We start from the raw sequence: 22,753 nt of genomic DNA on the forward strand, positions 1-22,753 counted from the left end.
CCCGCTGGAGGGGGTGAGATGGTGCCCCTGGAAAGATGTGTCCAGCTGGAGCCTGTGAATGTGACCTTACTTGGAAAAAGGGTCGCTTTACCCCCTCTCCCATTCCCGCACCTCCAGCACCTGCCGGCCCTGCTGCATCCTCCCTGCCGTCACCACAGTGGTTCGGCCACTGCCCTCTGGCACCTGGACACAGGCAATACCTCCAGTGATCTGATGGCTCCCACTGCTGCCCCCTACAGAACATTTTCCTGCAGGCCAAGCGGACACACGGAGGGCAGGCCAGGGGGGCCGGTGCTGTCTCCCCCTTCCCAAGAGCACCACCTGACCTGCAACACAGAGGCCGAGGGAACAGTCGGACGGAGGAGGAGGGCAGGTCTTAGGGGATCCGCAGGAAATCACCACTGGCAGAGGCCCAAGGGCGGATCTCCAAAACCCACTAAGTGCCTGGTACCCCTAACAGAGGGACTTTGGGGGCCAGGGGAGAGCCACACACAGCCCCTCTAACTTCCCCCAGCATCCCGGGCCCACCCCCCAGAGACACAGAAACAGCTGCGCAAGTGCAGAGCTGTGGAGGACAGAGCATAGAGGCCAAAGGCCCAGGGCCACCAGCCAGCCGGGGACAGCCCTGAGCTGGGGGAGGGACAGTGGAGGAGACGGTGGTTTCTACTGGGCCCAGGCTGGATTTTTTAAGACTTGCAAAAGATGGCTGTTGATTTATAGAAGTAGACGGCCAAAGGATCTAGTAACTCCCTGAGGCAGGGAGAGGAAGCCCACAGGGTGGGTGTGCAGGGCGACAGCGGAGCAGCAATGAGACCATTCCCGAAGGCCTGCGATCAGAGCGGCCCGGAGCCCCGTCACACGTGCGGGCTCAATCACGGCATCTGCTGAACGCAGGGGTGGGTAGCAGGTCAGTCACCTCGCCTCGTCACCAGCACATCCATCTGTCTAACAGTCCAGGGCTCCAAGCTGCAGGGGACCGATTCATTTCTTTTCAAAGGAAGTGGCTTTGCTCCCCAAGCCTCTGTCGCTGTGGGGCAGGAATAATAACACCTCACGGGGTCTTTACAAGAAGCAAATGAGATACTTTATGGGCTGGCCTAAGCGGACCTGATGCATTTTTTTTTATCATTTAAATAGAATTCCTAAACCAACATGAGATGAACCAGGTATGAAATATACTGCAGTCTGCTGAAAGGTGGAGATAAATCATGAAGTTCTTTGAAGGTGTAATTTGGTAAAAATAGCAATTCTGATGAGAGCTCATTTTTAATCTCAGCCCCTCTCTGGGTGCCATGGCTTATACTTTGGGGAGAATATGGAGGATCTTGAGTTTAAAGATACCTAATTTAGCAAAATTCTTTCTTGTTTTTCTTGTTGCAGACCTCCTGGGTGATAAGACATTAAACATTCATGAGAGTTGCAAGGAAGGTCCTAGACTTTTCCTCCCTTTGGGGGGTTAAAAAAAATAAAATTTATCTCTAAAGCTGGCTGGCTCTTATTCCTGACCCTAAGACCATTGGTGAGCCCCTGGAGGAAGAGTCTTTGGGGGGCCGTATTTCTTTCTAAAATTCTTGTACCATTAATTTTATGTGAAAATACTACCCACATAGTCACTTTTAAAAATATCTTATGCAAAGATCAAAACAGCATAAAAGAATCGAATGGAAAGTCCTTGGGGTATAATGTCTAAAGGGAGAGGAGAAAATTAAATGCAGCAGGATCGACAACCTGCACAGGGGGCTCTGGACGTACTCCCGTCTGGATGGGAGGAACTCTCGGGCGCACCAAGTCCATCCGCGGTCTCGCTACGACACCTGGTGGCCGCCGCGTCCGCCCACCTGAGGCGGCAGCGCTCAGCAGCGCCACCTGGCGGGAGCCCTCGAGCTGACCCTGGGATGCCTGGAGAGAGTCCTTTTTCTAAACCAAACACTGAGATTGGAAGAAAATGCTCAGGCCCCCCAGGGACCTGTCTTGCTGAGGCTCTGATACAAGCCGAACGGACGAGGAGGTGTCCGTGGGGTCTGATTACCGGCTCTGCATCCTGCGTTCTGTGCTGCCTGGTGGTGCCCAGCCCAGTAGTCCGTCCTGGTGAGGCTCTGGGTGGGCACCTCTGTGGTGCCTTGAGAGAATGCCAGTATTTTCTGCGTTTTACAAGCAGGGAAAGGGGCCCTTAGAGAGGTAACCGAGGTCACAGCCACCAGAAAGTCCTCCCAGGCCGGCTGGTTCACCCCTGGAGAAGGATCGTGGTCTGTGATCAGGCAAGTTTAATACTGTCAGGTGCTTCTTAGAACCATGGTCTAGGGTCAGGCATTCTCACTCTGCCTTTTACATGCTGTGTGACTCTGGGCAAGTTGCTGACTTCTCTGAGCCTCAGTGTCCTCAAATGAAAAACGGGCATGGATGGACTAGACCGTGCTCAGTGCCACTCAGCAACAGCATCCCTGGGAATGTGTTAGAAATCTCAGGCTCTGCCCCCAAACTACTTAATCCAGCATCTCGCGAGGCAAAGCCCAGCAATCTGTGTCTTAATAAGGACTCCCTGGGACTGATTTGCGCTCAAGGTTGAAAACCTCTGGCCCTCAGGATTACTGAAAAGATTAAATGAGATAATTCATGCAGAATGTCTGGCCCGGGATAATTGCTCAATAAATGCTTGTTGTGATTCTCAAACTTTGGAGAGCTCAGGTGGGAGGTGGGTTCGCTTCTTTTCCTTTTTCCTATTTTTTTAGTTATAAATGTAGGACATGCTGCTAAACACAGAATTGCTTTATGACCCAGGGACTCCCCTCCTGGGTATGTACTCAAAAGAAACAAGTATTCAGACAAATCTTACACACCCATGTTCATAGCAGCATTATTCACAATGGTCAAAAGGTGGAAACAATCCAAATGTCCATCGACTGACAAATGGACAAGCGATGGAATAGCCTTCAGCCATAAAAACGAACGAAGCGCTGACACACGCCACCACGTGGCTGAACGCGGAAAACATCACACTAAGAAGCCTATACCTAAGGCCACATATTGTACGGTTCCACTTATGTGAAGTATCCAGAAAGGGGCAAATCCACAGAGACAGAAAGTGGATTGGTTGGTGGTTGTCTAGGGCTGGGGGGGAGGGAGAAGGTCAGGGGGACTGTTACTGGGTCCAGGGTTTCTTTCTAGGGTGATGAAAATGTTCTGGAACTAGATAGGAGTGATGGTTACACAACACCGTGAATGCACTAAGTGTCATTAACGGCCAATTTTGTTATGTGTGTTTTACCACCATAAAAAAAAGAAAGAAAGAAAAGACAGGCCGGCTGCGATAATTCAGAGCTGTGTGGAGCAACCCCGCGGCCCCAAAGTGAGCAATGTTAAGCGTTTAAGCATCTTTGACATGACTCTTCTTTTGCTCAAGTAAGAATGGGCTTATGCGCACATGTATTAGATTTGCCTCCTTTTTAGAATTGTGACTCCATGAGCTCATGCGCATTTCCTAGGCAACGTGCTGTGTGTCACTTAACGACACATCACAGACACCCCTCGCGGCTGTCCCTTGGCCTGGACATACAGATCAAGTCGTTTTCTTTAATAGCTGCAAAACGTGCCACCACCTTTCCCAGCGGTGGGCCTCTGGAGGGTTTCCAGGCACTCGCCACCAGAAGCAGTTGCCACGCACTTGCACACGCGCACCATCATGGAGTGGGGCTTCATCTCCGTGGGACGGACTTACAAAGTGGGGTAGCAGGGCCTTCTGAACACCTCCTGTCCGATCGAAGTCCGGCAAGGCTACAGGACTCTACAAGCTCCCCTCCACAGCACTAGAGAGAGCCGTGTCCCAGGCACCCGTGTACACACGCATACACGCACATCAGCACCAGGTGTTATCAGTATGTATCATTTTTTCCAATCGCATATTGACAATGCACACCCACCCAAGGGGTAGGAAGGGGATATTGAATTGCATCGATTTGATTTGACAGCTGGGGAGGTTGGCCTCCCCGTTACGTGCCCAGGTTTGGGGGATCCACGGACCCTCACAGGACACGATGAACGTTCTCCCCAGAAAAATGTGTGTTTTGAGGACAATTTCGGGGGTTGAGGCACAGAAGCTGTCCGGGAGCCCCTGTGGCTGAGCCCCACTCTTGAGTTTCCAGTGGGGCGCAGACTGCCGCAGCGCTGACATTTCCGGCGAGCACAAACAGCGGGTGTTTTTCTAAATGTTAATGGGTTTCTGTGCCCTCCGCTGGATGCTCGTGTAGTCAGTACGCACTGCAGAGGCAGAGCTGAGAGACTGGAATTTTCCTCTCACCTTAGAGCTTTTGTTTTCCTTTTCTCTCTCTCTCTCTTTCCTGCAGAACTGGCCCTGGATTTTTAAGTTCAGAACGACTTTCTGGACCCTGTACTTAATACTAAAATCCGCAAGTTTCAGGGAAATTATTTATCTCCCACTCTAGGAATGATCAGTGCTGGACGGGGACCCTCATTGTATAAGGTTTGCTGAAAATTCATAAGGCTCTCTGGACGCCGGGAGTGTATTGATTCCCAGTGAGTAAACATTTTAAGCAAATTAATTGGTGGTAGTAATAATAATAATAATGGATACTATCTTTCAAGAGTCTGCTCTGTGCCAGGCATTTCATCCCTCCCATGATGACAGGGGCAGATTTTATTACCCGAATGTTACAGACGAAGAAACTGAGGCTCTGAGAGATGCAATTGCTTGGCCCGATGCCACCCAGCCAGCAGGGGAGGAAAATTCTAAGTGGGATCTGCTGGACGCCAAGCCCGGGCCCTTCCCGAGGACAGTTCCCATTGCTCATCGCAACTGGGCTGCCAGGGAGATGATGGGGGTCCCTGTGGAGGTGACAGTTTGCCCCGAGGTCACGTACTGGTTAGGAGTGGAAAAAGGAAAAGAATCCCAGCCCACAAATATACCGAAAACAAGACGATGTTATTAAATCCTGGCAAAACACTGCTGCCTGCGGAAGGCTGCTCTATTTGTGTATCTTATAAAAGCTCCCTTTTCGCAAAGGTCAGGGGGGAGTCTGACTTACGAACACCAAGCGGAGACTTTCCTCTTGTCGGAATTAAAAGGATTGAGAGCGATGTGAAAAGGGAATAACTCTCACCCTATGTTTCAGTGGCACCTACCGCAGCGTCAGGGCCAACTAAAATTCCCTGAGGTGCCACCAGTGGGTGCCCTTCGCCTCCCCGGGAAAGTCTGGTTGGTGACTATGCTTCAGAGAAGGGAGCGTTCAGGCCCGAGATGGAGGAAGGACTCAGTGCAGCTGAAACCCCCCCGGATGAGTCTTTGGAGAGAGACGGCCATGCACCCAAGCCCTGGGCAGAGCTGAGAGACCCCAGGCAGCCAGGGGTCCGGAGGGACAGCCAAGGCAGATGGAAGCACGGTGGAGGCGCAGCTGTCACCGTCTTCCTTGAGCGAGCGGTCGGCCTCTCCAGAGGGGCTCCCCGGTTCCCAAGGGCTGTTTTCCAGGCTGACATAAGGCACGCTGGTGAGCAGTGTCCCTGACGGAGGGGATGCTGAGGGATCCTTCTTCACGTGGCCGCCAAGAAATCCAAGGACGCTGCACAGCACTTTCCCGGGGGCACTGAGCTCAGAGGTCATCAGTCTCAAGGTGATCAGAACTTGAGAACCCAAGGAAGGCACCAAATGGTTCTCCTATTTGCCCCCAACCCCCGTCGATCATCAACAATTGAGCCCATGACTTCAGAAGGAGTCTTCAGTCCAGCTCTCAGACGAGAAGAGCTAGCATGTACTGAGTACCTCCTACCTCCCAGGCCCTCCCAACAACCTTAGGGACCAGGCCCCACGACCACCCTCCAACCTCCTGTACCTCAGAGCAGTAAGGAACGTGCCCAAGGCCACAGGGCAGAGCCACCAAGATGCAATCTGGGGTCCAAGCCCTGTGTGTCCACACTACCCCAGTAGCAATTCCACTCTGGCAACTGGAGTCCAGCTTCATGGGAGATACACAATAAGGAGGAGGGCGATGGATATTATACTCAGACAACTGACAGTAGCTCCTTTCCGAGAGGAAGCCTGTTCCTCTCCACACAGAGGTGAGGCCCACCTGGGTGATGGCAGACCACCGCTGCTTCACCACAAAAGACCATCCCCAATACCTCGGGCCTAAAAGGATTTCAGGGTCCTACAAAACCGTTTGAGATCAACCCCTTTAAAAAAAATGGACACTAATATGTATAAAATAGACAATTCATGAGAACCTGTTGTATAGCACAGGGAACTCCACTTCGCTGTACAGCAGAAACTAAAACAACATTGTAAAACAACTCTACCCCCATTAAAAAAAAAAAACATGTCTGTTGGCTCCAAAGCATGACCCCAAAAAACTTCAAATGTTGAATGAAATTTTCTGCAAAGTGTAAGATGATGGCAACCAATTGCAAATCAACTCTTCTGAGGCTATGGACATATTTTATTGAATAGGTGATACAGGCTTGTTTGAATATAACAGCTAGAATGTTAAGATCGTCTAAAAGGAAGAGCCCCCAGGACCTACAGGACTGTTTCAATGACCCTGCCACAGACCGAGCAAAATGTCACCACGGAGAGTTTGGAACTCACCCAATTGCCGGCCAAGTGTTTAGCTGAATTAGGGGTGACAAAGACAGAGGGCTTCCCTCCAGAGTTTGGGGGACAAATGTCAGGCAGCTGGCTCTGCTAACAATAAAGACAGCAGAGCAAAGCTCCTGGAAAACACATGACTCTGAGTCACACCACTTGTTAAGTTAAAAGGGTGCCCAGGTCCCCCTGCCAACACACCTCATTAGCTAAATGAACTGACCCTGCTGGATAAGGTTATTTAATATCTGCCTATTGACTTTGGAGAACGTCTGCCACAAACAAGATCTCAGTTTTGATATTGTTGATGTTGAGCTGTATGTTTTTTTCCTGATTATTATTTGTCAAACAGATCGCTGAGCTGGGTCCAGCCACGTCCACTGAGTGTAAAGCCACGTCACCAGCATGGCTCTTACTTGCCACGACAGTGGGAAATGCGGCCAATTAATGTAAAAGTGGAATCCAGTTCTTGGGATGTAAGTCAGAAAGAAGGGCGGCTGGGATACAGGGCCATTTTCCAGCACCTTAAAAAACAGAACTTCAACAGTCGAGAGACTGTTGCCACACAGACTGACTCCGGAAGCTGTGTCAGGATATAGGGCTTCAGAGAAACATGTGTGGCCACGGGTGGAAGGGTGGACAACACTTCCCACCCGGCAACACTCATGGCCATTCCCGCCCTGTGGCTTCAGAGCCGGGGAAAGTTCCAGTGAGTCTTAGGTTGCTTCTACCCGTTTCCCCAGTGAAATGAGTTAGTTTGACGATGGTCGGCAGTCCCAGCCATGTGCCTCAAATCTCCTACTTCTTTTGTTCCGTACGCCGACCTTAACATAATTCAAGCCAACTCTTAAAAATCAGGACTTAGGGCTTCCGTGGTGGCACAGTGGTTGAGAGTCCGCCTGCCGATGCAGGGGACACGAGTTCGTGCCCCGGTCCGGGAAGATCCCACATGCCGCGGAGCAGCTGGGCGCGTGAGCCATGGCCGCTGAGCCTGCACGTCCGGAGCCTGTCTGGAGGCCACAGCAGTGAGAGGCCCGCATACCGAAAAAAAAAAAAATCAGGGCTTAGATCTACAAGCCAGGTTTCCAGCTCTGGGAAGCTCTGCAAAGATCTAGCTGCCTTTGGCTCGCCTTTCTGCCGCAGCTGAGTCACGGTGCCCCCCTCAGACAAGGGTGTGCGTGTCAGTCCGCCCCAGCCTTCAGCCCTCCCTCTCGGCTCCCACACCCACAGGGCAGCTTTTGTGGGTGTCGAGCCCAGAGTTCAGCATAGACACTGCCCCACAGTAGGGACGCTGGAGCTACCCCAGTTCTAGCAGGAAAGGAGAAAGCTAGCGGGAGGGGGGTGCTTGGACCTCTGGGGATGGGACAAAAGGAAAAAAGAAGCTCCCAGGTTGAATCCTCTCCCTTACGAGCTCATCACCTTTCACACCGTCTCCTCCAAATCCAGTGCCAGCTTGTCACCTTTCACCAAGAGTAACCAGGCGCCCCTGTGGAGAACCAAGCTCTTAGATGCCCCCCAGGTCAGCCTGGCTTCTCCCCCCAGCCCCACCTCAGACTCAGGCAGCAGACCCCTCCAGGAAGGTTCAGGAAAACTTCCGGAACATTGCTGGCTTAGGGAGCATCTAGTGCCATGAATTTTACAAACTGAAATTCACAGGTCACACTGCCCACGACCTGGTGACGTTTGCCTGCGCTGGTTTTGTACTGTAACAACAGAGCTACTCTCATCACGGCTATTACCCCTATTATGCCAATGTGTTAGATGGTGTCCAGACCGGAGAGAAGGTAATTGGTTCCCATCACCCCAAGCAGCGTTACTGGATACAATGAACAAATAGCTCAAAATTAAAGGCTGGCATGGGAGCCCATTAGGTCTGTGATGGATTTAGGAAATGAACACAAACTCACCCACTTCCATCAATACCCTCCTCAAGTCATTTGCAAAGAGGACAGATGGTTTCGTATCTGATTCAGAGGAACTGCCACGTTTCCCGGCCTTCCTGCTAACCCAGAGCCACTGGCCACCGTGGATCTAAACTCAGGAACGTTACCCCAAGTCAGAGCTGACATGCAAACATTCCCAGGTGGAGCTACGTTTTGTTCTCCTTCTTGGATCCAAACCCGGCCTTGACTCTCTGAAAAGCCTTGTTCACAACAGGGTCCATCGGGTCCTTTGTCCCCAGCTTCACCATCCAGTAGAAGAGGAACATCCACCACCTGCTCTAGCTGCGGTTCAGGCGGCAGGCGAGGGACATGGGCGTCTCCCCCTTGGTATCTCTGTCGTTGATGGAGGCCTCATAGTTGAGCTGGAGGCTGATACAGTCCAGCCGACTCATGGCTGCAGCCACGTGCAGGGGCGTCCTGCCCACGGGGGATCTGCCCTGACAGTTGGCACCTGGGAAATAAGAAAGTTGGCTGAGGGAGGGCCCCCTGCCGGCAGGAGCCAACCCTCTGGAAACCCATTCAAGAAGAGAAGCATGGGAAGGGCCGAGGCTGGGAGAGGAATGCTTGGAAGAACGAATAACCGAGTGCACGGAGGGGGGCACTGCTGCATCTCCCCCCTCCCACCCAGCATCCAGCACTGCCTTCCCCCCCCACCCCATGCTTCTCTTACAGCAGCCAATGACCTTCCTGCAATGCCTGTACCACTCTCCCGCTCAAATCCCATTGTTGGCATCTACCACCCTTGGGGCGATGTTCTAGGTCTTTACTGCTCTGTCTCACCCACCCACCCCCCTTATCACTCCAGCATTACTCGCCTCCGTGATCTTCCTCGCCCGCCCATGCTCCGCTTACACCAGCCTTCTGGCTTTATCCCGTCAGTATACCTGCTCCCTTATCCTGCCCCAGGATCTTTGCATATGCCATTCCCTTTGCTAACAACACTCTCATCCTTTTTTTTTTTTCTCCTGGGCTAACTCTATGTTTCTTGAGGTTTCATTCACTTCCTCGGGAAAACCTTCCTAAGCCCTCCTCCCCACAAAACCCCCTGCATTTGTTCAGCAGACATTCTGCATCTCCAGAACACACCACGCACGACTGACCATGGAATTAATTATTTGTAATAATTTGCTGACTTCCCTTCATAAACTCCACAAGGGCAGAAAACACACTTGTTTTGATCACGGCTGTTTTCATCCCCGGCACGTAGCACGATGCCTGGAGAAGACAGGTGCCTGGGAAATGACAGATGATGGGCAGCCTGACTCATGGACAGACTTCACTTCAGCTGAATTCCTCACTGCCTCCTGCAGATGGATGGGCTAATGACAGGTGTCCCATACGGACTTGTTGAATTGAATCAAATAGTGGGTAACAGATATCATGACACAGAAAACAAGGCAATTCAATTACATGCAGTTGACATTTCGGGAGCCAGTGTTTATGAGCTATGGCTGGTCAGTGAGGTAGTTTTAAATAGGTTTTCACAACACTTAGCCTCAGCCCTGGCGCCTCTTCAGAGCCACTGTCTGCAAAGGACAGAAAACTTTGCAAAGCTGGCTGTAATTTTTTAACTGGTGCTTTCAAATACATCACAGTTCCATCAGAGGGAAAATGACTTTTTATGAGCTTAACGGACTGCTGGGTTGTGAAAAGCCCATATTTCATCTTACAACAGGAGAAGTGCAGAAAACAGTGGAGGAAGGAGAGGAGAAGAGTCAGAAAAACCTCTACCCATCACAGACGTGGGGCCCCAGCATCCTGTCTGAGCATCTGAGATGCTTTCCCAGCTTGGTTGGTGGAAGTGGGGGAAACAACACAGAGAGCCTGGGCTCAAGGCCGAAGGCTGGGAAGGAGGTCTAACTTGGAGGCTAGTTGATATGGGAAACCCTCAGATGAGGCCCCCTCCTGAGCCCCAAACCATTGACCAAATACCACATTCTTCCTTTTTCCCGAGGAAGCCAGTGGCCTGGGATGTCTGCAACCATCTACTGTTGGTGAATGGCCTACACCTCAATCCGTGGGCCTCCTTTCCCAAAAATACCCTATATCCAGGGAAGATAAAATGTACTCCCACAGAACCTCACGCAAAGCCCTTTAGCTCAGAGACAAGGCAGGCTAAGGCTTCTATGTCTATGGACAGAGAGAGAGTGAGAGTAATTGCCCTTCGGTGGAGGAGAGATGAAAAGAGGGTTTGGGGCAAATTCAAAGAGCTTGGAGAAAGGAGACTGGCTAGCCTGCCAACCACCAAGGCAGGGATGCTGGTTTGGGGCTAGACCCCTCGGACCACTGCAGAAACGGGACTTCGGGTGGGAAGAAATAACAAACAGGATGGGAATATCCCCAGCGGAGTGTCTGGTCGGACGCAATAAACCAGGAAGCCCCGTGGCTTGGTGTCCTGAAAGGTCCGTCTTCCTGAGCCCCTGGCAAGAGAGAGGACACAGCCTCCGATAAGCACGTCCAAAGACCCCCTCAGACAGGGACTGAGTGGCCCGATGGGGACCTCCATTGGTGGCTGACAAACTTGGGTCCAGGAAACCATCACTGAAGGGACCAGGAGGCAAGCCGCTGTGTCCCCCTTGCCCTCAAAAGAACCCCACTCTTGAATGTCCTCGGCTGCTATCAGAATTACCATGTTCTAGAAGGTACTGAACAGCCTCCGAGCGACCCCTGTGTGAGGCAACATACAGCGCCATGAACGCTCTCTGAGAAATCCACTTCTTCCACTGCTTGTCATCAAAATGCTGCGAATTTGTTGTTCGGTGGAAAGCATCTTCGGCAACACCGAGGCAAGACAGCCGGGCGAGGTAAACAGAGTCACGCACGTGCGTCTGGGTGAGTTCAGAAGTGCAGATACCCCTGGCTGGTGGGTGATGGGACACTGGAGGAGAAGTTTGCTTGGATGCCACACGCGGGCTGGTGATGGGATCAGAGAGCGGAGGAGCTGGAAACGAGCCAGGGGAAGACATGTAACTCTCTCTACACGTCCAGGAAATACGAATTTACCATCAGCCAGGCTCGGGAGGCAGGAAATTCTTCCTGTCCATGTTTTGAAGAGAGAAAATAGCTTTTCTGGGTGTCCAGAGGAAGGGGGTTACGGCTCTGAAGGAAGACCCCAGCCGACACAGCACGGCCTCCCCAGAGGGGCACAGGCGTCTCTGGAGATGTGATGGATCCTGGCCTTCCGGTCTATTTTTGGGCCCATTGTCTCCATTAACTTTTGGGACACTCTGAACTCTGCTCCCAGGTGAATAACAGCCCCGGGATATAATCATCACGTGGAGAATTAAGGCTCTGAGCACAGGAGGACGACTACGGACTACAGACGGCCTCTGACAGATAGGAACCCGGTCGCAGATGTGCAGCATCCGGTGTGGGGCGAAGCGGGATGTGAGGGGCCCCCAGCGGGGTGACAGCAATTCTGGCTCAAGAGAGGAGGGACTCACCCATCACCCATGTCCAGAGCAAGAGCCAGAAAGTCTAGGCACGGACACAGAGCCAGAGGGGGAAGCAAGGGAAGGCAGGGGAAGAGGAGGAAAGCAGGAAGGAACCAGAGGATTATGCAAGGAAGGGCCCCGCCCTTCCTTCTAAGGCTCAGGCTCCAGGGCAGCAGGTCCTGGCCCCCCCTCCCCCGAGCCCACTCCCCCTTCCCAGACCTAATCCCAGTGCCCCTCCCGCACCCAGCCTTCCCTGACCCCCATCCCAGCCAGAAGTAAACTCTCTCTCCTCCACAAGCTCATAGCTTCTCATCCGAATTTATTTTCCAGAAAGAACGCGCACTTGTCCCCTTGAGTCTGAATGATTCATCTTCACTGCTGGGTAGACACCCTGATTTCCTCCTCTTGCCTCCCAACTCCCACCCCAGAGCCCAGCTGAGCACCCAGCTCAAGGCCTGGCCAAGAGTTAACGGCACCCACTGTGTTTCCAAGTCTCTCCCCCTTGGGTGAGAGCAGACCCCCCCAGAGGAGTTTTTGCAGCATTGAACACTCTGGGCCACACGTTTCCAAGTGATCTGGCATTCTCCACTGTTAACTTAGGTTTTCAACTTTACAGAGTAGACACGTGAATAGAAAACGTGCTGCCCTGGCTCCTTTTGGGGCACGGTGAGCGGGTTACAAGTCACAGCTACGTGGACGCAGTGAAATCGCAAAAGCCAAACGGCAAATGGCAACACTCGACTTGATCATGATGACATGAGTCCTTGTTATCTTTTCCCTCTACTCTGAAACTTTTACCCAAATATTCATATTAAAGACTAAGTGAATCCCCCCCCCCCCACACACACACAATTTACAGCTGGTTCATGAAGTATAATATCCGTTTAAAGAAGCATGAAAACACCTTACTGGAATCCCCTTCCACAGCCGCCAAAACCAGTTCCGTCCATCCATCATAATGCCAGATACGTAATGAAATAATCCCACCAGGAACAACATCGTGGCACCTCAGCGTAGCGTCATCCATCAAAATTCCTCCAGGGAATGATTTTTTTCTTTAAAAAGAAAAATCGGGCATTAAAGATAAACTGTTACATTGGTTTAGTTAAGAGATTACCTGACCTTGGGTATCACAAGGATAATTTGAGAGCCTCGAGCGCTACTCTCATTTGATGACCCCACATCCGTCTGTTTGTGGTTAGTGATGCTTTTTAGAAAATTAATTTGGCTTAGCTCAAAGAGAAGCCAAACCAAAAGAAAAAAAAAAGGCAACGAAAAAAAAAAGGCAACGATTTATAAGATTCTGTAATTGTAACTTGACCTATGGCAAAAAAAATACATGAGTGAATAAAAGTCATTTCAGGAGGCAAACCCTAAATAGAGCTACTTGAACTTGAAGTAACTGTGTATTACAGATGTGGTGCAATGCGGTTATATAAGTTATAGATGTTAAACTAAGATACTAACTAATTCTGGTTAATGTTATCATCAGTTTGCTTAAAGAGGTAATAATGACAAAAATTTGTCGGATCTTTCAAATTGTAGTCTGTGGCAGCGTTTCTCAACCTTGGCACTCCTGACATTTGGGGCCAGATGCCCCTCTGCTGTGGGGTCTGTCCTGGGCATTGCAGGGCGTCTAGCAGCATCCCAGGCTTCTACCCACAAGACGGCAGTAGCCCACTCACCTAATTGTGACCACCGAAATGTCTCTAGATGCTGCCTAATGGCCCCTGGGGGACAAAATTGCCCCAGTGGAGACCCTATGGTAACATAAGCGTCGCAGTGACGTGGGATGGAAGAGATCCTTTCTCTGTTGGGGAGGTTCTCCCCAAACAGCCCCTTCCTCATATGAAAGAATGGGGGTCGGGGGGTGGATCCACTCACACTTCCTAAATTCAGACCCTTTGGGGCAGACCGTCAGAATTAGTAGAAGAGGATTGTGGAAAATTTTAAGAAAAATGCAGTTGTTTTTAGTTTACTTTTTAAAAGACACACACTTCTTCCTTCATGGCCACCTGTAACCTAGATGAAGGATAACAGAGTCATTTGTTATCTCCAATAAGCAGTGCCAAGAATGGAACCTCTCAACTCTGCCCAGGTTGGATTATCATTTATTCCGAGTAGAATTCATGAGTTTTTTGGTTTCATGATTGAGTGATTTCTAAGTGCCATTACCCAGCACCCACATGCTCTAAACCTCACAACGAGCCAAGTTCGTCCTCTCCATGTGCTGCAGGAGTGGACGGAGGCTCGCACGGCCAGCGAACGGCAACGCTGGGACTCCAGACCTGCCTTTCCTCGGCCGCCATGTGATGCTCACTCTAGATTTTGCTGGTACCTTTTAGTCCCCAGCAACTCCAGATGGTGGATGTAAACGCGGAATAGTGATTAGCAAATCTGTTAATTAGGGTCTTATTTGTGGTTCTGACACAGAGAATAATCAGTCATTTGCCTAAGTAAGACAACTCGAAGACTTCCTAACAACTTTGAAAAAAATGGAGCAAGGCTGTGTTTCCCTGAGAAACACAAGAGCACGGTGCACACATGCTAAACAGCTCTTAGAGAAATCAGAGCACATTCTCCTTTTACAGGCAGGCAGCAACCGCCTTCACCTTAGACAAATACTCATTACCACCGGCTAAATAAATTATTAGAGTTGACAACAGATGTGGAAAGGTGACCCGCCTCCAGGAAGATGTTCACCCCCTTTAGACTTGTGTCTCTCAGGGTTTCCACACTCATTATCTCATTTGATCCTCCCTGGCAACCTCTGAGGTGGGTAAAGAGGCATCAGGCTGGTTATGCATCAGCAGAAGCCCAAATTTCTTCTACTGACGTGCTGTACCTTCTCTCCTTCTCGTTTGCCGTCAACAGGAAGGACGGCAACCAAGCTTGAGAGAGGTCAGGCTTCTCACAGTTGCTAAGTGCTTGCTGAGTGATAGGATTGTGACATCAGTGTTAAGCCACTCCATCCCTTTCATTCCCTCTTAGCTTTCTTGAATTTATTGCTCAGCATAGCTCATCGGCAAAAATAAATTAGGGGTGCCGGACACCGGTAGTTCAGGACACGTAATTTTCGAATTACTTGTTTTGGAACTCTTACTAAGTTCTTCCACAGCTCACTTCACTTTTAACACATTAAGCACAGGTACATCTCTTTCCAGATAAAGCCTCAAAAATGCTCCAAAGCTCTTCCAAATACCCCTGTAGCAAAGCAAACATATCATGAAAAATGCTTAACCGATTTCCAAGAGGGCAAAGGAAAGGATTTGGGCCTTCAATATACCTTCTGAGTCTCCCGAGTCACTTCTGCCTAAAGGGGGACACGGCACTGAGAATCCTAGAGCTCACGGGGCTCTGCTTTACAGATTAGGAAACTGAGCCCCGGAAGCGCAGGGCCTGGGAACACGATTCTCATGGAGACCAGCTGCTTTCAGACCTCTGTCTCCATGGCTTCCCGGTCCCTGCAGTATAACTGCAATCTCTCTGCAATATTGGCCGTTCACTTTCTCTGTGCAGCAGACCAGAGAGTTTTTTATATCTTCATTTTTCTTGAAGTGTTTTTGCATTGATTTCAACTGGGTGGGGAGATGTTGGAGCCTGGGGACTTTGATCCTGTTCTCATATGCTAAATACTGTAGGGATCGGATCGGGACAGCCAGGTCCTCAGGCCGAGGGAAGGAGACCGATGGAGGGAGAGATGGGGCTCTAGGGCCCTTGCCCGCCACGGGGTGCCTCCCCCATGGGATCTGTCTGGACAGGGGGCCTTGGGGTCCTGATTCAGTCACGGTGAGCTTTGGGCGCTGGGTTTCGATTCCGATTGGACGAGCTTTGAGCTCCTGACGTCACAAGGGCGCAGCTTGAGATTCGAGGTTCTGATACGGACTGGGTCAGCGCCAGTATTCGGGGTTCAAACGTGGACAGGGTTTGTTTTGAGATTTGGGGTCCCAATGAGGGCAGAGTTTGCTCTGGATTGGGGTTCTGATGAAGGTAAGGTTTGCTTTCTGTCTGGGAGTCCTGGTATGGGAAGGTTCTGTTCTGGGATGCAGAGTCCTTCTGTGGGCAGGAATTGTTTGGGGATTTGGGGGTCTGATGTAGGCCTGGGTAGTGTGGCAACCGGGGGTGAGGAAGCAGACAGGTCTGCCCCAGGATTCGGGGGTCTTGACAGTGACAGGTTCGGCTCCGAGATCTGGAGTCCTGATATAGGTGGGTTTGGTCTAGCGCTGGGGGTTCTGGTGTGGATCAGGTTGATAAGGGATTTGGGTTTTCAACTACAAGCAGAGTTTGCTTTGAGTTTGGGGGCCCTCGTGTAGGCCAGGCTCGTTTGGAACTTTGGCTTCCTTACACAGACACGGCTGGCTTAAACCTTGGAGTGCCGGTGTGGACGTGGTTTCTGTGGAGGTTGGAGGTTCAGATATGGGTAGACTGGACTTGAGTTTGGGGTCCTAGTGTGGGCAGTTTATCTCATGTCTTGGAGCCCTTCTGATGACACCTGGCTTCGGGTTCTTCTGTCGTCATTGTGAGCTTGGGAACTAGCTTTCAGGTGTGGGCAGAGTTAACTTTGAATTTGGGGGTCCAGATGTGGGAGGAGTTCACTTTGAGCCCCGGCATCCTTACGTAGACAGAGATGGCTGATGGATTGGGGTTCAGGTGCACAACTGGTTAAGCAGAGAGTGGGGCTCAGAATTGGATGTACCTGCTCTGGGGTCTAGGGTCATGATCTGGGTAGTAGGCTTCACGCTCTGGGACTTAGGTTTCTGTCGTGAGCCGGGGTCACCTGAGGATTGTATCTGAGGTTCAAACGTGCATATGGTTCGTGGAGAGACATGGGGTCCTGAGGAGGGCAGAGTTTGCTTAAGGCTTTAGTGTCCTTGAGTCTACACGGTTGCTGGGAGGACTTGGGGTTCGGATGGTCACATGGTTAGCCTGGGGATTGGGGGTTCAGTCTTGGGCAGGTTTGTTCTGGACTTGGGGTCCTTGCACAGACGTGGCTGGCTGGAGGGCTGGGGGTTCTGATGTCCCACAGCCCAGCACAGGGACTTGACGTTTAATTCCATCTGGGTCCTGACATGAGCAGCCTTGCCCGAGGTTGTGAGGTCCCGCTGAGGACAGGCGTTTCAGACTGGAGGTCTCGTGTGGCACTGCTGGCTTTGAGACTTGGGTCCCTGATGAAGACGTGGGAATCTGAGGTTCTGGTGTTGGAGGGCCCTGCGGCGGCAGCGTCTGTTTCGGGACTTGGGGTCCTGACGTGCACAGGGCTGGGCTCAGGTTGGCAGGCCACACTAGACGGCGGGCTTTGGGCCTGGAGTCCCAGCGCAGGCAGGGTCTGCTTGCGGATTAGGGTCTTGCTATGGACAGGGTCTGCCTGGAGATTTGAGGTCTAACGTGAAGCTCGGCTTTTCTGGAGCTGGGAAATCCCTATGTGTCCAGGGTTAGCTTTTCCACCCGGGGTTTCACGGGGGTGGGGTTTGTTTTGACATCTGGGGGTCCTCCTCTGGGCGGGCTTCCCTTCCCCCACTGCGGGTTCAGAGGGGACTGGGCGCCCCGGGTCGAGGGAGTACGTGGGGCCGGGAAAGGGGTCGGGCAGGGGCTGCCTTGGTCCAGATACTGGAGCCGCTGGAGGCTGAAGGGGATGCCGGCTATTAGGTCCAGCTCCTCCTTGAGCTCCCGCACCGTCATGTCGCTGCGGCAGCCTGTCACTCGGAACACCTCCCCGGAATCCTCCAGCAGCACCTGCATGACGAAGACGTCTGAGGCCAAGTCGAGCGCCAGGCTCACAGCCTGCGGGTCCCCGACGCGGCTCCGGCCTCGGGCGCGGGGCTGCGCGGGGAGGGGCCGCGGAACGGCAGAGCCCGCCCCCCGCCCGTCCGGCCCGCCCGCATCGGGGTCTGGGCGAAGGGCGCCCCCTCGACGGCCTGGCCGCCTCCGCCGCCGGGTGCCGGCCGCCCGGCCCGCCGCGCGTCATCGCCACCCCCGCCGCGGCGGCCCCTCCGGGACGGCCGAACCACCAGCGCCCCCAGTGGGCCGACGGGCCCGCCGTTAACCAAGGCGGGGCTCCACGTGGACGCGGGTGACGTGTCTGCGATAAGGGGAAAAGGGCCCGGGCGCTTCCAGAACACTGGGAGGATGCATCGAGACCCAACCAGAGGCCTCGCGGAGGCCGCGCGCCCCGCAGACCCAGCACGGCCGCATCCCCGACTCCTCCTCGCCGCTTCCGAACTGCTCTCACCGTCAGTTCCTTGAACTCGGAAGACGAGGCGGCTCGTGGCCGTTGTTAGGCAACTGTGACCTCCTCTCCATGTCTGTTTAAAATACAATCATTGCACAATTCGGGGCCAACTACCTGTAGGAATTATGCGTGAATAATGCTCTAAATCATCTTTGCATGCGTCGTCTACAGAGGGTGGTAAAGTGCAGACTTTAGCCATGCTTAAAAATCGTTATTTCTTAGCATGAAGGAAAAAACCAACATTGCAGAAATATGACCCCTTTCAAGCCGATCTGGGCCCAACTTGACAGTGAAAAAACCTGATACTTGGCCACTCCGGAAGTGGGAGACAGACCTTCCTGAAAATTTGCAAAGCTACATCAAAATCCGTCCATGTTGAAAACGTTCTCGAATTCTTGAAGTGAGAAAGGCGCTAATGAAAACACTTAGCAAGGAGGAAATGTCCACTTGGGGAAAAGCTGAGATGGTTCTATTGTTGAGATGCCTTTCAAGGCAGCTGTACCTGTGAGAAACTATCTCGTGCTTTTCCATTAATTCACCGGAGGAGGCCGAGTGCTCAAGAAAACAGGAAGCTTACCTTCAGTGGTCAAATCACAGACACTCAACACTGCACCTAAGAACAGTTAATACGCGAAGACCTAAACTGGTGGAGAAGCTACAGGAGAGAACAGCAAGGGCAACCAGAACAAGCTTGGGAAAATCTCAGTTGTTACCAACGAAGAATAAAATGCAAGCTTTCAACATACTTTCTGCAGAGAAGTTAGTCATAAAAATAGCTTTCCACTGGAAAGCCGTTCATATTAGATTATAGAGGAATTTTAACACATAAACTGAAAATTTAAAGGTTAGATTATTTACCAAAGAGTCTCAACAAATCTCTACCAGCACATCTGATTCAGGAGGCAAATCCTACACATCACAACACCAACTGATTTGTCTTTTCCTTAATGGAAAGTGAAGCTCTGCACAGAATACAAGATTCCAGTTGGGTAATTCTACTTGCTGCTAGATCAACAGATTTTAACATGATAAGCTCAATTTCTAGGCAATAAAAATAAATTAAAAATTGCTTGCTACTGAAGCAAAACAATACCTCCGTCTATTTACTTTAGACAAGTACTAAATACAAGATAGATTGATTTTTTTTTTTCTCATTATGTAGTCTCCAATGTATTAACGTCACTCTTTGCTGAAGTTGTCAAAATGCTATCCTGGGTTGCAATGTGAAATTCTCATACATGTGCCTTATTTTCTTTGGCACGGTATAGATTCCTTCCTTTCTTTTTAAAGAGTCAGCCCAGAGGAATTGGGGGGAGGGGAAAACATCCTGTATACCAGGAAATTCAATATATAGCTCCAGAAATGTTATCTTTTAAAAAAAAGAAAAGGAAGATAAGAAAAAGATCCAAGGGAAGAATGGAGACAGCTGGCGCGCCCTTTGCAGCTATAGCTCTGGGACCCCAAAGGGGCTGCTCTTTCCTTCCCTTATGCTTGCCTTTGAGAAGATACAAATAGAAACAAGAAAAATAACTTCAGCATACATGTATGCAGAATTTAATCAACTGTTTATAGAGCCTTGAGTTATTAACTAATGCAAAACCTGTTTAAATTCTAGAGTATCTTTCCCTTAGTCTAAATTTTAAAAGCACGAAATCTAAGTCCTGTGTACCTAGATTTGAAGAGTATCATAATTTAACCTCCCAAATCACTGGTATTTGTGGCCAACTATATAGAGTGATCAGAACTATGATTTCCTATTTTTTGTTAAGATTCTAAAGCATCAGATATAAAGCCAATATCCATGCACCTCAGTGATCAATTCCCCCCACCCCCAAGTTCTTAAACAAATGATAATATAGCCATGTAAGAATGAAAGTCTTTCTGCTTTACGCCTCCATCAAAGGCCAGTACCTATCTTTACGGAAACAGTTCCTGCAAGAAGAGGAGGGAGTGAGTGCTTGAGGAAAAGTTCCGAGTACAGTTTACAACAAAAGTACAATATTAGAAAGACTGCCATAAATCAGTCTTTAGTAGATTTCTTTAACTATCACATTTTTCAAAAGTAAACAAATTGGGCTATATTTGCAGCCCAAAGTGCAAAGCTCAAAGTGGAGCATAAATTTAAATGATGTATTTGTTCTGTTCACTGATAGGAAGCTAATCTTACATTAATATATTTTCTTCCTGTCAAGAGTTATTTACATATGTACAGTATTTCAGTTAAAAATAATACCATAAACTATATTTTATAGGAAAGCATGAGGGAAGCCAAATATACAAGTCTATCAAAGACTTAAAAGCTTCTGATAACGTACTTTATTTTGGGGGGGAGGGGTTGGCTGGGGGTTAAATAATATCGTCTGTAATAGAGAAAACAAACCGCTCCCAGGCAGTCTGATGCCATGGAGGTCCCCCCGCCGCCACCCTCAGTGAGCCACCTGGTTCTGCAGCCTTTTAACAGATTTCCTGATCAGGCAGGCAGGGGCACAGGAGCGCAGCACAGGCCGGGCCACCTGGGACTCCTGCCCATCCCAGCAGTAGTTCCCGTGAGTGCAGATGGGAAAGGGGTCATTTGAACACAACAACATCAGAGTTTCAGAAATCTGTCCTCCCTGGGCAGGTATGATACAATCAGTTCCCCTTCAAGGTATGGTGAGCAGCACATGCCACACATGAAATGACCAGATTGTGAGTGACCACAGACTGGTTAATTCTGGTTTTCTAGCATGGTAGTGTCTATTCTATTCCGCCGCTTTGGTTCTAGGGTGGCAGAAAAGGAAACATCTTGGTTCCGGTCGGACTGCAAAGCTAAGACAGTCTCTTCAACGACTTCAAGATGAGGGTTACCGGCATTTCTAAAATACACTAAAGAGAAAAAGACATGAAATTGAATCACATGTGCCGTGAACTGTGTTCAAAAACATACTCTGGTTTGGCTTTTTTTTTTAAACCACATCTCAGGACAATAAACCATTTTTCATAGAGTAAGTCCTTTAAAATGATAAAATTGCTTGAATCAAAGAGTATTTCCTAAATTTTAAAGACAAACTTCTAAGAATAGGCATGCATATTTTCTCAGCTATAACTAAAAATCTTTTAATATTATCTTTTCCTCCCTCCAGTACAAAAGAATTAGCAACACAGAACACAGGCAGTGGGGAGCAGGTTGCTGGACAGATGGGGTGGAGGATGGGAGGGAAGTGGCAACAAAGGGCTACGCAGGGCAGGAGATGAGACGTTCTCCCGAATATGTGGTGTAGACGTGAACTATACAAGGGACACAGTCTTATATTAAGTCCTGTTCAGGTTTAAAATAACTGACTAGGTTGGGGTATAAACTTTTTCTGACTGACCACAAAATTAATACGATTAAAAACTGACCATAGATAATGCTTAAATTGACTACCTTTCATAATCTGTCTCTGTCATAACTTAAAGTTTATAAAAGTTTCCCTCATTTCTAGAAGACTATGTAATATTTTGCATTTCAGTATGTTTATTAAATAGAAAACTGAGCTATCTTAATTCTTAGTCATTTTATAAATAACATAACGTATGCAAAAAAATTAACTTATAAATTTATATAGTAGATCTGAAGTACGCTACCACACAATTTGCCACAACTCCCTAAAGAGGAGATTTGGCTGCTGCCTGATGAAGTTTAAAATCTGTAAGCTCAGAAAAATGGTCCGCGTACCCTTTCCCAACAGTGTCTGTTTTAGAGCTTTGGCTAGCAAAACCCTTACGTTTGGCACAGGATCTGATGCAAGGCTTACAAGGCTGGGGAGTAAGTGTTCAACAAACTGGTCCACAGGGATACACTCCTCGCTCACCACTGCCTGTGATGAAGAGAAAGCCAGAGCCGGAAAACAGACCTTTTTCAATAGTGATGAGCACGGTTTTTCTAGAAACATCCACTTCTGTAATTCCAAAGAAGTAATTTCAGGATCTTTTGGTCTGAGGAGTGTGTGTGTGTGTGTGTGTGTGTGTGTCTGAATTTTAAAATCTCAACCACCGAATTTGGTTAGAAACACAGTTAACACTTTTATAATTCATTACCAAGCACTGGGGTACAAGTGGTGTAATATTTGGTGGGGAAGTCAAAGGCTTTGGAGTCAGACAGGTCCAGGTTCAAAACCTAACCTGGTCACTTCTAGCTTCGTGGCCATGAGTAACTGGCTTCACCTTTCCGGGCCTCGGTTTCCTCACCTGTACCATGGAGTAGCAATGGGGATGGCAAACCATTTTTGCAAAGGCTAGCGTAGCGCCCGCCAACAAGGGTTGGGAACCTTGACGCCTGTTACTCACCAGAGCTCAGGCTTTGAGGACAGGGACCACGCCTATCACATGACAGCCAAATCCCAGACCCCAATTCAGTGCCCGGCCCTCTGTGAACAGCTAGCATTTACTGCTGCTGTACTTACAAAGAGTCGTACGTGGATTCTCCCATTTCATTCTCATAGCCGGCCATGGAAATCAGACTGAGCCTAGTTTTACAGGTGAGTCCAATGTTGTGGTGACACCCAAAGGCTCAAGACCCACAGGCAGCAGCAGGTGG

At 49.9% G+C, this 22,753-nt stretch overlaps 1 protein-coding gene across 3 annotated transcripts in view; it reads right to left on the bottom strand.

The window, feature by feature from the left end:
* Nucleotides 1–6,422: 6,422 nt before the first annotated feature.
* Nucleotides 6,423–22,753, bottom strand: part of ANKRD60 (ankyrin repeat domain 60) — a 46,227-nt gene continuing 29,896 nt past the window's right edge. Inside the window, exons 5-7 of one of the 3 annotated variants that reach the window (XM_073793133.1) lie at nucleotides 12,876–13,021; nucleotides 11,162–11,473; nucleotides 6,423–8,983 (exon numbers count right to left, since the gene is read on the bottom strand). In XM_073793133.1, coding sequence (XP_073649234.1) covers nucleotides 8,811–8,983; nucleotides 11,162–11,473; nucleotides 12,876–13,021 — 631 coding nt within the window. In that variant the 3' untranslated portion in view covers nucleotides 6,423–8,810. Of the gene's footprint in view, nucleotides 8,984–11,161; nucleotides 11,474–12,870; nucleotides 13,022–22,753 lie in introns of all 3 variants that reach the window. The other 2 variants (XM_073793134.1, XM_073793135.1) reach the window with 2 other exon arrangements.

The sequence above is a fragment of the Tursiops truncatus genome, chromosome 15, assembly GCF_011762595.2.
Source record: "Tursiops truncatus isolate mTurTru1 chromosome 15, mTurTru1.mat.Y, whole genome shotgun sequence".
NCBI classification, from domain to species: domain Eukaryota; kingdom Metazoa; phylum Chordata; class Mammalia; order Artiodactyla; family Delphinidae; genus Tursiops; species Tursiops truncatus.